General features: G+C 38.8%; 1 protein-coding gene across 4 annotated transcripts in view; it reads right to left on the bottom strand.

Moving 5' to 3' along the window:
- Positions 1-12,742, bottom strand: part of LOC120785145 (ecto-NOX disulfide-thiol exchanger 2-like) — a 184,935-nt gene that overhangs the window by 138,161 nt on the left and 34,032 nt on the right. For 2 of the 4 annotated variants that reach the window (XM_040119562.1, XM_040119563.1), the window contains exons 2-3: positions 4,604-4,641; positions 3,504-3,591 (exon numbers count right to left, since the gene is read on the bottom strand). In XM_040119562.1, the coding sequence (XP_039975496.1) occupies positions 3,504-3,537 (34 nt within the window). In that variant the 5' untranslated portion in view covers positions 3,538-3,591; positions 4,604-4,641. The remainder of the gene's footprint in view (positions 1-3,503; positions 3,592-4,603; positions 4,642-12,742) is intronic. The other 2 variants (XM_040119561.1, XM_040119560.1) reach the window with 1 other exon arrangement.

Raw genomic sequence — 12,742 nt, 5'->3', positions numbered from 1 at the left:
CCACTGCCGTCTATCGAGGAAGACAGCTAGCAGTCCTGAGGATGGGGGACATCTCTGTCTTTTGGGTTCTTGCTAGTTATCTTTGACCTCCATCATCCTTAATCCTTCCCTCTCTAATTACCTATCTCTTCTTCTCCTCCTCCCTTCTTACCTCACATCCCTGTCCCCTGACTGATGGTTAGCAGAGGATCATCTGGACAGGAAAGGTTGAGGTGACTCCCCATTTTAAGTAACACCTCATTAAGTGAGCTTCATACTGTCCCAGTTAATATACTGGTGTATTCCTACTTGGATGAATTTAATGAGTTGTGGAGGAGTGACAAGGCACTATAAAAAGTAACTGGAGCCAACGTGTTTTGAGATGCAGAACCATGTTTGCCATAGTTTTCACGATTATGTGAGAGGAGGGAGTTTTTGTAGGTGCCTTGGCGACGGCAGCATAGTTACCGGATTGGGCTAAATCTAAAAGGAGGCCAGGCCTATCTCTAGAGAATTTTCCCTCAGCATGAATATTGATGGAAATGGGTCTCAAACAGAGTGCAAAACAACTGTTAACCCCTCTGCACTGCTGAAATGTTGTTAACAGCATTCGCTGCCCCACCATCATTCATTGCCAGACAATCACTTGACTCAATCACCACTCATGCATTGCCACCATTATAGCCACAAGAAGAGGTGTTGACAAATTGTGTTTGTGTGTTGTACAATATTACCACACTATATTAAAATGCTGCAAGTCCTCTGATACATGCAAAAGCCGTTAATGCGAGCAAGTGGGCACCGTGGGGCATTTTGGCTGCTGTGTTGTACAGCAAGCTGGGTGGGATTCCTGGCACTAAATGTACCATCAGCGCTGCGCAGGCATCAAATTCCCTGACCTCAAGTTAACATTAACACAAAGGAAGGTAATGTCTTGTAGCCAAACTTCTAGGTCCCACTAAGAGGTCCAAAAAAAAAAAAAAAAAAAAGATTTTTGGATGTTTCATAAGAACGGACCATTTATTGATCAAAATATCTATCCATTTATCTGCTAAATTACACACCCCGGTATACTATTCCAGATAAAAAAAAACAGCTGTAAATAGTCCTCTTTTCCTCTGCAAGCAATGGTTAGTTTACTTTTTCTTGCCAAGTATTAGTCATGGGACTGATCGTTTATCTTCTGATGGCTATAATTGTTAAATATGTTGTCATTTTGATTAGCAAATGAACCGTCACTAAAAATGTGGGTCAAAAAGGTGCCAAAAGAGTCACTTTGGAATATTCTATTGTTTCTAGGACAGGGAAAATATATACCTTCCAGGATGCTTTTTAATGTTTGCAAACCAACAGTACTAACTTCACCACTCACTAAAACAACAAAAAACAAATAAGCACCAGTATAAACCAAATAATTATCTCTAAATATTCACCTGGAATGATCATTTATCAACCCACTGTGAGTGCTGGCCAGTGTTTTTTGTTCTATTTGAAATGGCATTTTAATGCAATTGAAATGGCTTGAATAGCTTGCTTTTAGTTTCCTTTTTTGTTTGTTTTTAGTCATAATTGATTCAACTCATATTTTACTGTTTACTAGAAATGTCTCCATATCAAACGTTGAACCCCGTATCACATATTTTGGCAAAACGTTGGCTGAATGCATTATTACATTCCTTTTCTATTGCAAACGGTCATGCAGTGGGAGTTGATGTGCACAGAATTTGATTAGTTCATCCAATTCTGCGTGCACTGTGGAGACTAAAGCAAATGATCTATCAACCAAAGGTGCCTTTTCTTTTTGTTCATGCAAACCTGAAAAAAAATGAGGTTCCAGAGGCCTTAAGTCGGTGTTACATTAATCAAGAAAGAGACAGAAAACTTCATATCTTCATTGTCTCACAAACTGACCCGAGACACCTTTAAACTTCCAAACAGCCCTGAACAGAGGAAGAAGAGATTGCTAGATGATTAAAACAGCTAAATAAAAGTATACTAGATACTACAGATAGACTCTGCAGTGTACAAGGGTGAAGAAAGATAGAGGATACAACAGAGAGAGCAGACCAGACAAGAAGGAGGGAGGGAGAAAGGCCAAGTATCAGACAGAGCATTCATTATCACCTGACTGACCTGCATATTGCGCTGTGTGAGAGTAATGGGAAAGGACACACTCATCGGCCAAAGCCCAGCAAGAAAGGCGCTTTTCATTCCCCCTCTCTTTCCTCTCTCTTAACCAATCTGTCAGTTTCTCACACGGTTCAGTTTCTACTCTCAGACAATGTACTGTAGGATCCCATTGTTTTCAAAAATACAATAACAGCTCGCTGAGACGTAGCAATGCCATGTGTGCCTAATGTAATGCACACTGAATAGCCTACGCATTGCACTTTCTCTGAGCATGATTATGGAACAGCTAATTGTCCATTTAATAAGGACTCATTCGTTTCTTCTGTATTATGCACGTATCATGTTAGTTACATGCAGATTCATCAAAAAGGCAAAATTCTAAGGCATAGTAAAAGCTGTCAAGGACATACGATAACAACATTAAGAGTCTAATGCTGTTGAAACTAAAGTCTGCAACAGCACGTACTGGTTTGGGTCAACTAAACCTCCGCTTGCAGTTTCCGAGCTCAGAAAAATGGCTTCCGTAAATGCACTGGCTAGACTGAGCCACGAAACCACTGCCAAAGATCAGAGATGCTGCTTGGCACAAACATTTGTTTTAATGTTTTCTTATCTTATGTAAACTTAAGTAGAAGCCGGCCAAATATCTCATGCTGTTATAACGGAATTTTTAGTTTTTCATTTCTTGAGTAAATAAAAGTATTTTAGGGGCACAACTATCTCTACATGCATATACTGAGGATACCCAGTGGCTTCACAGTAATCAATGGCATAACATTAGTGCCACAATAGGTGGCAAAATACTTACCAGCAAATGTTTTCTCACAATTTCACACAGTCGCTAACAAGATACACTGTACCAGAATCCCAGTCGAGTCCCTGTCCTTACTCCCCGATGTGTTGTGAATATTCTTCTGACTTTGTGCAAGTTCACAAATCCTGACTTGAGCTACCCATTCCCATAAGTACCCCTAACTCTAGTTGGTCACTATGGACAAAAACATCTCTCAAATGACCGTGTTCTTTTAGCATATCTAGGCTTACACATAAAATGGGCCTTCATGTGCTACATGAATCATGTGTGTGACCATGAATGAGATTAACACTTGAATTAGAAGCCTTGACACTAATAAGTGAGAGGATTCTGCAGATTCTGATGTCTGCAAAAAAAGAAACCAAAGTGAACACGGGGAAAAACAAACACGATTAAAGGAGAAAGATTCAAAATCCAGGAAAGAGTGAGGCAGGTTCAGAGGTTAAGGCAAAAAAGAAGACAGAGCTCTTCATAGGTAGATAAATAAAAGAATCAACACTTAGGACGCTGTGGAACAAAAGACAGTGGAAACACCAACATATAGACCAACATGGGACATACAAACATCCGGGCCTCCTACCTGTGACTCTGCTTGATCTGTAGTCTTTGTACATCCTAGAGATGCAGCGTCTGTGTGTGATCTCAGCCTTGCTGGTCTCGTAGCAAATCTGTTTCGGAAATCAAAACCAAGAATAGATAAGGTCTGATCAGTCACTCTTTGTTCCGTTCACAAAAATGCTACAGCAGAGTCTCTTACACCACAACTCTGAAACACGACTTATTCATTCATTCATTCATTCTGTAGTCGTTCAAGGATGCTGACTGAGAGGAGTGGTTAAGGAGGGGCTAAAATAGAGGGTCTTTGTCTTGAATAAAGAGAAAAGACAAACAGGAGAATGTAATTTATACGCTTCTCTAAAAGGCACGACCTCCCTGCTTTGTGGAGCAGAAGCTCATCCGAGCCAAGGAGGGCTCTGAGGCGCAGGAGGGTCCCATTGACTGCACTATTAACACTCAAACTGGGGGGATCAGCATAGAAGAAATATAAAACGCTGCCAGAAGGATGCACAGAGAATTCTGTAATGCATTTTATTCTACCAAGAGGGGCCCTGAGGGTGCCGTGATGACCAGAGTAATTGGCTTTCTCCAGCTATGATAATCTGCATCAGTCATGCCATGCCAACACACTCTCAGGCCAGTGAGAAGGTCACAGTGATCCCCAGACCTCGGTCCTCTCTGCTGACAGCAGTGGCTGAATTCTTAGTGAAACAACACATAAGCAGGAACTTTTTTTTCTGCTTTTTTGGGATTTTACCTTTAGTTGTTTGGACTTGAATTTTCACACTTTTAGTAAACGTTCTTAGTGTCAATGGTTTTGCTTTTGACTTTTTGCTTTTGAAAATCAGTTTAGGCTATCTTAGACTGTGGTCCATGCTAAAAAAACAAAAAACAATAAAAGTTAAACATTAAAAATAGTCTACACATAAATAACACATCATACAATGGTGCTAAGTTAATCGCTTAGTCAATCTATGAAAATCAATCAACAATCTGTAGTTTCATTTTCTCAAATGTGAAGATTTGGGCCCCCCCCCCCTTTTTTTCAATATAATTGCCAATGGAATATCTTTGTGTTTTTGATTGTTGTTCAGACAAAAACAAGCAATCTGAAGACCTCACCTTGGACTCACCAGGCAGTTTTCACCATTTTCTTTATTCTTAAAAAAAAACAAACAAACAAAAAAAAAAAACAATCACTTAATCATAAATGATTAATCAATACTGAAAATAACCATTAGTTGCGCGCACACACACACACACACAAACACACACGGTACATGTCACATACAGTAGAACCGATTGACCACATCTCATGTCACAGCCTTGTAACAATTTTAGTGCATTAGTTCTGTTATTCACTTCCTTACAAGTCAGGCTGTGATAAGATTCTTATCAGTTATCACTGCCTGACATTCAGGTACATTTATGTTGACGTGTATTGTGTATGACGAGCAGACGCAGTAACATCTTCGCAGACGCAATAACATCTTCTTTGCATCTTTGCAGGCCACTACGCGCGTACATCTCTGTAAACTGCTCTTTTAAAAGGCCACACAATAGATGAGCGACTCATAGCGTACAAAAAAGCTCTGAACAACCAGACCTTGACATCAGCTGATGACATGTACTGAATGTACAAAGATGTTACCCCGACAATATAACCTTATATCCACTATCTATCAAATCCTCTGTAAAATGATGGCCTAGATATTTAACCAACGCTAACAGGCAATCATTCTTTTTAGAAAATTGGATGAACACTTTGCTCTGGCAGTTCTGACAGATACTTTCAACAGAAACATTTTGCTTATAAAAATAATGAGCGCTAATTAGAACATAATCTAGGTGGACTTGTGCATACATTAGTTGGACAGTATACGAAAATAATTTGTAAGAGATAGGACTGATCATTCAAACACGTTCTTATAACTGTGCTCCTGCAGCTTGCTTCTTCCATAATGGTGGATTCTAGGTAAAGTTAAGTTAAAGCCAAGTAAAACTTTAAATCAATCAGATAAATGACTTGTCTCAATCCAGCACAGACAATAACAGGCCAAAGAGGTAGGGTAGAGATATGGATGCATGAGTGTAGCGCGCTGCAAGATAAAAATGAAGAGCAACTTCCCAGTATGAAGTGACGTATTGAGGTTTAACCTGAACCTAACATGAAGTGAAACGAACGATGAACTCACTGCACAGTTGATGATGGAAAGGCAGGTCCGGCACCCACCACCCAGTCGGATGAGCAACGGTGCGATGGGGGTGAGTGGAGCGACCACAAGCGCTGCTTCTTTTGCACAGCTGGAAAGCAAGTGAAGTTCACCGGGGTTCAGGTAAGACCTGTGTCCTTTCTTGTTGTCGGCAATCAAGCCCTTCAGTATGTGTTGTGGTCTCTTAGAAGCTGATACAGCCAAAAAGATGAGTGGCAATTAAACCCCCAAGGCTTAACAACGAATCGTTTTTACCAGTACTACCTGTGTCATGACACTATTTATCAATCTATTTTATAAATCAGCAAATTTTAAAAGTCACAATGATTAACTCAACAATTTGCACCTCTATCAGCATCAGATTAGCATTTAAAAGATTTTTATTCCTGCTACCTCTGCAACATATTTGAAGTCTGTTAAATCTCAGGTTCAAAGACATACCACCTTCACAGCCCCCTGAGCAAGAGCAACGCTGAGATCGAATCCTACACTGAAGCAAACTTTTGATTACTGTTACCATGTCTGTTGTACTGAATACAAAAGAGAGAACAGAACAAAAGCAGTGTTGCCAAAGTCCAAAGTACTTCCCAGGTTGTAATGTTGATTCTCTTTTACTTGCATTTGTCTGTAATATAATCAAATTCATTACGAAGGTGTCCTTATCCACACCGCTGACCTCTAATGACCTCCTGATATTTTTCATTTGAGACAATCTGATCTCTGACCACAGGATATGGTGAGGAGATGTGTATTAGTGAAGGCACAATTGTTTCCTTTTTTCCACATGGTTTCAATATAGAAAAAAATTTAGACTGGGGGAAAAAATGCCCAGGGGATGAGAAAGAGAGAAACATGATTAAAACACTGGCTTGTGTTCAGAAAGAGGCTCACCAATTTTTTTTTTTTAAAAAGGAAAAGGCATTACTATTCCCATAACAAGACCCTCTTTTTAACAAATATTTAACCATTTTTAACGCATAATGTTCTGTTTTCCACATAATGGCTTGTTAGGTCAATGTTGCTAAAAATTCAAAACAACTAAGAGAGCAGCTCTGATCTATAATTTGCAATAACATGTTACTACTTAAACAAACAGTGTTCTGGCTCTTAACCAACAAAACCAAAAACCAAAACTGTGTACACAATTATACATCATCTTAAGTATGTCTTCTTTTATTTGTAAACACACGAAAGTTTAGCAAGCAAGAAAAGACCCAGAAGCGTGTTAGCTAAACTAAAAGATCAGACGATGTAAGGCACATGCAAAAATAATCCCACCTGCTGTTTACTTCTTTTTACACATTAGCGCACAGTAGTGTACTTGTAAACAGAAGACCAGAATGACTGACAAAGTATGTTCTGTCCTTGGACTGACGGGCATTTGGACCTAAAGGTGGTGTAACACTGAGAGCTAGTGAGACTGCTGAAAATGTGAACAGGTCTAATGTGGTGAACCCTTCACCACAGTGGTGGCAACCACAAAGTGAAATCAAGTCCTACAGAAAAAATGCACACATTACCACTGTGAAGACAGAAAAATAGGCTACTTATTCCCAATCAGAACAGCATTAGCTTAAACTTCAGAAGAATAATTACAGTTTTTTTAATGTGGGAAAATAAGACTTTTCTTAATGAGGAGGATGAAAAGAAAATCTGTTTTAAAAGTCCTTTGTGGGCACAAGAAATGACATTCATCACTCTTAAGGCACCCACTTTCCCTATCATATTTGTTATTACCAGCATTTTTCATTTCTACACACTTAGCTCTAAAATACATTTCTATAGTCGGGCAAAAGCACGAGTTGCTAACTTGAGGAAATGTGTACACTAATGATTATGAATAAAACAGAGAAGCTGGGGAGAAGGAGGTGTCACACTGGCCTTTGAAATCAGTCTCCGAAATTGTGATTCAATCATGCTTAGCATTATTCAAGCTTCAGAGTGAGCTGGGGAGACTGTGTTCTAGAAAGAGTTTTGTGCAGACACACTTGCTGTGACCATAGGCATTATTAAATGGAAAAGGAGATTTTCTTTGAAGCAGAAATACACCTTGATTGTTTGCCAAAACGAAGCCACGGGCAGCTAGAACAACACAAGTTGTATAAAAAGATATAAGGGTTGATGATTATTTGGTCTAATTTCTTAGTAGTCAAAAAACAAAAACACCTCAAGGGTAGCGTATGCACGATTTTTATTGATGACTACTCATGTTTAGTTGGAAAATTAATATAGCAAATGGGCAACAATGTCAGTTTTACTGCTTTAAAATGCCATTAGATGTAATGTTTCTTGTGCATCCCCTCCTACAGATATTCATCATTCAGACAATGTTCCAAGTGTTTAGCCTTGTGTAAGTATTTATGTATTTTCATACACAGTTGAGTGCATTTGCCACCTTGACAAATGCACAAGGCCAGACACCTGTGTCTAGCAAGGATTACAGGTTCCCCTCAGTGAGAAGAGGATTATCAGAGTCAACCAGCCCCTATAGTGATGGAGGAGACAGATACCCCATAATAGGCCCGATAGGTCCATTCATCTTTTGTCTCCCCAGCAGGGAATCAGGAGCCTGGAAAGGCACAAACCAAATCGGCCTTGGTAAAAATTCGCATTATTGGATTAATCATACCAACTTCACAAGAACTGATCTGCACTTCACAAGCAGCTCTCGTGTACCTTTTCATTCTTGTAGCTGTGCCTCAGTCTGCATGCTTATCTGTGTGATGAAGTACCTAATCTCCCACACAGGGGCAAGAAAAAGAAAGCTCGGAGGGTTTTACATTTGTCTGAAAATCACAGAAATATGTCCACACTATCAAGTTAGGTATAAAGCACAGCCTGACTACAACAACTATCAAGTATACAAAAATACACAGAGAAACGGGTTCAAATATACATCTGCTTGCATGCGTTTGTGTGTTAAATTTTAAGTTGTGTGGTATTATGAGTAAATTGAGATGTTTTTCTGAAGCAAATCCATTTCTGCAACTTTGGCATAAGGGTTCTTCAATTCAGTTCAATCCAGTCATTCAAATCTCACACAGCTTTTCTCGCAGTTTGACTGTGGCAACCAGCCATCCCCTACAAATGACATTTTTTGCCAACAAATGGATTATCTTCTGTATTGTTGCTGTCAGGTGATGTCAGATGACGAGGTACCCATTTATCTAAATGTGTACTACTAAAAATATAAAACAAAATTCAGCGATTTCTTTCTTAGGAGCATCAGTCTTTATCATCCTAGCATCTATGATCAGCCATGTTTTTAAGTGACTATCTGATAATGATCCATACCACTGATCTCTCTAAAATATTTCTCTAGACACAAATCTTAGGTGTAATTTCATGCACCAGTGTACTGTTGAAAATCCTTGACCTTAGTTTCTTAGGAAAGCCAAACAGGGATGTAAGCTGGTGTGAGCACTGTGAAGTATATAGCTATGCTGTGACTGATGAACTGCTTGTTGACAATATGTGAAATCCATGATACACTGTGTGTTTTCTGAGATGGTAAAATTACCTTCGTTATGAAGATAAAATGCTCAAAACTTATTTTTCTGCTGCAAGCAAACCACATGGGCGTAAATGCCCTGAGCAGCAAGTCCCTGGTTCAACTCCTGGCCGGCCAGACCATTTGCTGCACGTCATTCCCCTACTCTCTTTCCCCACATTTCCTGTCTGTCTTCCAAGTCCCTATAAAATACAGGCAAAAGAAACTATTGCCAGTACATAAGAGTTCTATTCTACGACTGAAACTAACGGTTAAATTCATTACCGATTATCTACAAAATATTTTCTCAATTAAATGATTAATTGTTTAGTCCATGAAATGTCCATTCCGGCTTCCAAGAATGTCATGTTTTGTCCTGAAAAAGATTTCATTAATTATCATAAATGACCAAAACAAAGGCAGCAAATCCTCCCTCTTGAGAAAGCTGGAAATGGCAAAATTTCTGGCATTTTTGCTGAAGAAAATGAAAAAATAGTTCCAGGTTGATTCATTAATCTATTAACTGTTTCAGCTCTCTTCTATTCCCAAAACAGTAGTATTAGTAGAACCATTTATACCCTTATTATTCTATCAGATGAATAAGATATATATGCTATAGAGCTATGTAATTTTCATTGTTTTATAGTGCTGCAAGTGCTGCCTTCATATGAGTATGAAAAACGCACAGTATTTAAACACTTCCCTGACATAGTGAGGGCAAGTGTCCTAAGCTCATTTCCCACAGGTCCGTGGCATCGCCAAAACTAACCCTTACAGTTCAATGTTCATCTTTCCGATGAATGCTATTTTTAAAGGGCAAGATTCAAAAAACATGAGACTACAACATATGTAAAGAAATGTACGTTCAATATTTTTCTACAGTCAACAATGGATTCTTGATGCATATTATGGCTTCATACAGTTGGTTGGATGTATACAGTATATGAGTAATGACAGGAAAAACCTTTGGAGTTGTCAGATGTCACATGTGGGTTGTGGGAACGAGAACACTGGAGAGAAGAATAGTCATGTTCATAGTGATGTGGCTACTTCTGTCACCCTTCCTACAATCACAATTTGTGTATACTTTGCAATCAATATAATCCATATTTTAAACAGCATACAATAAAAATTGTATAGCATATACTAAAAAGACAGCCACAACTACTCCCACGTCATTACAAACATGCAATCATGTGGCACAGCATTTGTTTGTTAATGAGCTCCTGCTGACGTGTTGAAGAGATAACAGTCTTTCAAGCTTTCCTACACACAGGGAAACGACATGTTGCGGAGATGGCAGCAGCACTGTGCTGCAATATGTCAGGCCACAATGTAAAAACAGTTATAAATATATATATTTTTTTTTTAAATGAGCACACAGAAATACTAAAGAAGTCATCTGTGCCCGCTATCAATGTATGGTCGTAGATTTCTTTTGTCATAACTGTTAAAATCATTTATTTTTAAAAATGAACTGATCCAGCAACAGTCTATATAAACAATTTTAAAACCTACTGAAATTCACACCATCTATCCAGTGGGTGATAAAAACAGAGTAACAGAAGAAGTATGTCTGCTATAAATCATCTGTATAGCATTTCTGTCAACTGATGAGTTGCTTTTGTAGTCATGTTGAAGTTACACTATAGATTTGAAAATGCACATTAAAAAAAAAAAAAAGTTAGGTTTATAAAGATTGACAATACTTAGGAAGTGCAAGACACCATGGGGGCAATGAGACAACATCGAGATCAAAGCAAAGATGTATCCACTGTTCTCTTCCCCAAACAATGATCAAAGAGAAAGAAGTGCTTACAAGTGGAGTACATCTTCCATCGTTTAGACATGGCTGAGGCTGAATACTCTGATGTTGGGCAGGAAAACAATTTTCCACAATGTACACAAACATAGCCAGAGGACCAGCACCACAACCCTATTTTCTAATCACTCCAAGAGCGGAAACAAGCCCTTAAGTGTGAGGAAAGCAATAAAAAACGTGTGCATACTCAAATAACAAATGAAATTGTATCTAGGGTTTATGGAAAAGTTTACATGAGGCCTACAGCTTTGGTGCGATAGTAGTTTTAGGAGTTCCACAATGCAACGTGAACATATTTCAATATAAAAGCTAGTGAAGCCATTCTGAAGCCCCTGGTAAATGAGAGGCCGTCCTAGACTACTTATTATCGTCAAATATTTTCCATTGAAGCATGCAACAAAAAGCAGATACTATTAGGGTTGTTACTAGCGATATATTTATATTTTTTAAATCGTTTAATCTGCCAATTTTTTTTCTTAATTAATCGCGTGGTCTATAAAACACAGTGAAAATTGTCCAAGGTGATGTCATCATAGAAAATAATTAGATAATACTCTTGTCTGAGAGACGTTTGGGGGCAACGTACGGTGAAGAAAAACATACTACATGTGATAAAATATAAGCAAAAAGAAATTAGTGAAGATAGTCAAGCCGCTTTTCATATTTTGTAAACACAGCCCTGGTCTCTGAGCCACAAAACTCTATTAACTGACAGATGTGGTGATGGTTATGGGAAACAACCTTACTGACTGAACTGCTGCACTAACGGCAGTCTTGGGAAAGGCTTTCACTCCGTAATTTACAAGTCGGATGGGAGACGGTAATTTTCGCCCTCTCCCTCCCACACACGGTGAGCTCCACAGCCCTGGACATCATTTGGTGGTCCCAAAAAACAAAAACAAACACAAAAACACATGAAACAAACACACAACAACAAAAACAGAATATCCCTCAAAAAGATGAGACATAAACAGCATTTAATATCCGCTGGATGGACAGAGACAACTGTTCAGGTGGCTAAATTATTACCGCATGGATTAGTTTCCAGCGGAGAAAAAAAACTCCAGTGGTTACCATTAGTTTATTATGTTAATTAGGCAAAGTATGACAAATAGGGAACTTAGGGAAATGAGAATATTAAAAGTGAATGATAACTACCCATAACGATAAAGAGGAGCAATGCTGTATTGTTTTTAAGGTCTTGGTAATTATCTTCAGCCTCCATCCTGTAAAAGTCAAGGCTTTTATATCTTTAATGGAGGCAATATCCTTGAAAGTTCAATTATAGTGCACAATAGTCTTTATTAAAATGCACGGCACATTCCTAGTTTGAACATGTACAACTAGGTGAATGTGTAGAAAGAGGCCATTGCTGGAAAAGAGCAGAGGTGTTGAGTCAAGCAACCCTTGGCAAATAAAGGTTTGAAAAAGCAGTCTTGCATGTGAAGGAATAGATGGGGCTCAGCTCTCCTTGTCAGAAGTACTTAAGTCAGGAAAGAAAGGTAGGAGGGCAGGCTAAAGCATGTGTATAGAGGGGAAAGGATGAGACAGGGAGGCCAGTACTGCTACTACGGGCAGACACCCCCGTCTTTAACTCTGATGTCTTGGTTAGACCTACGACACAGGGACTAAAATATTAAATTCATATTAAGTGAGAAAATACTCATGAAGGGAGGTCACCGAAGAAATTAAAAGGTCAGCTGATCTGAAGAGAATCAAATTCCAAATAGTCAGAT

The sequence above is a fragment of the Xiphias gladius genome, chromosome 23 (assembly GCF_016859285.1).
Source record: "Xiphias gladius isolate SHS-SW01 ecotype Sanya breed wild chromosome 23, ASM1685928v1, whole genome shotgun sequence".
Classification (NCBI taxonomy): domain Eukaryota; kingdom Metazoa; phylum Chordata; class Actinopteri; order Istiophoriformes; family Xiphiidae; genus Xiphias; species Xiphias gladius.
The sequence above is the reverse complement of the archived record's forward strand: the minus strand, read 5'-3'. Positions and strand labels throughout refer to the sequence as shown.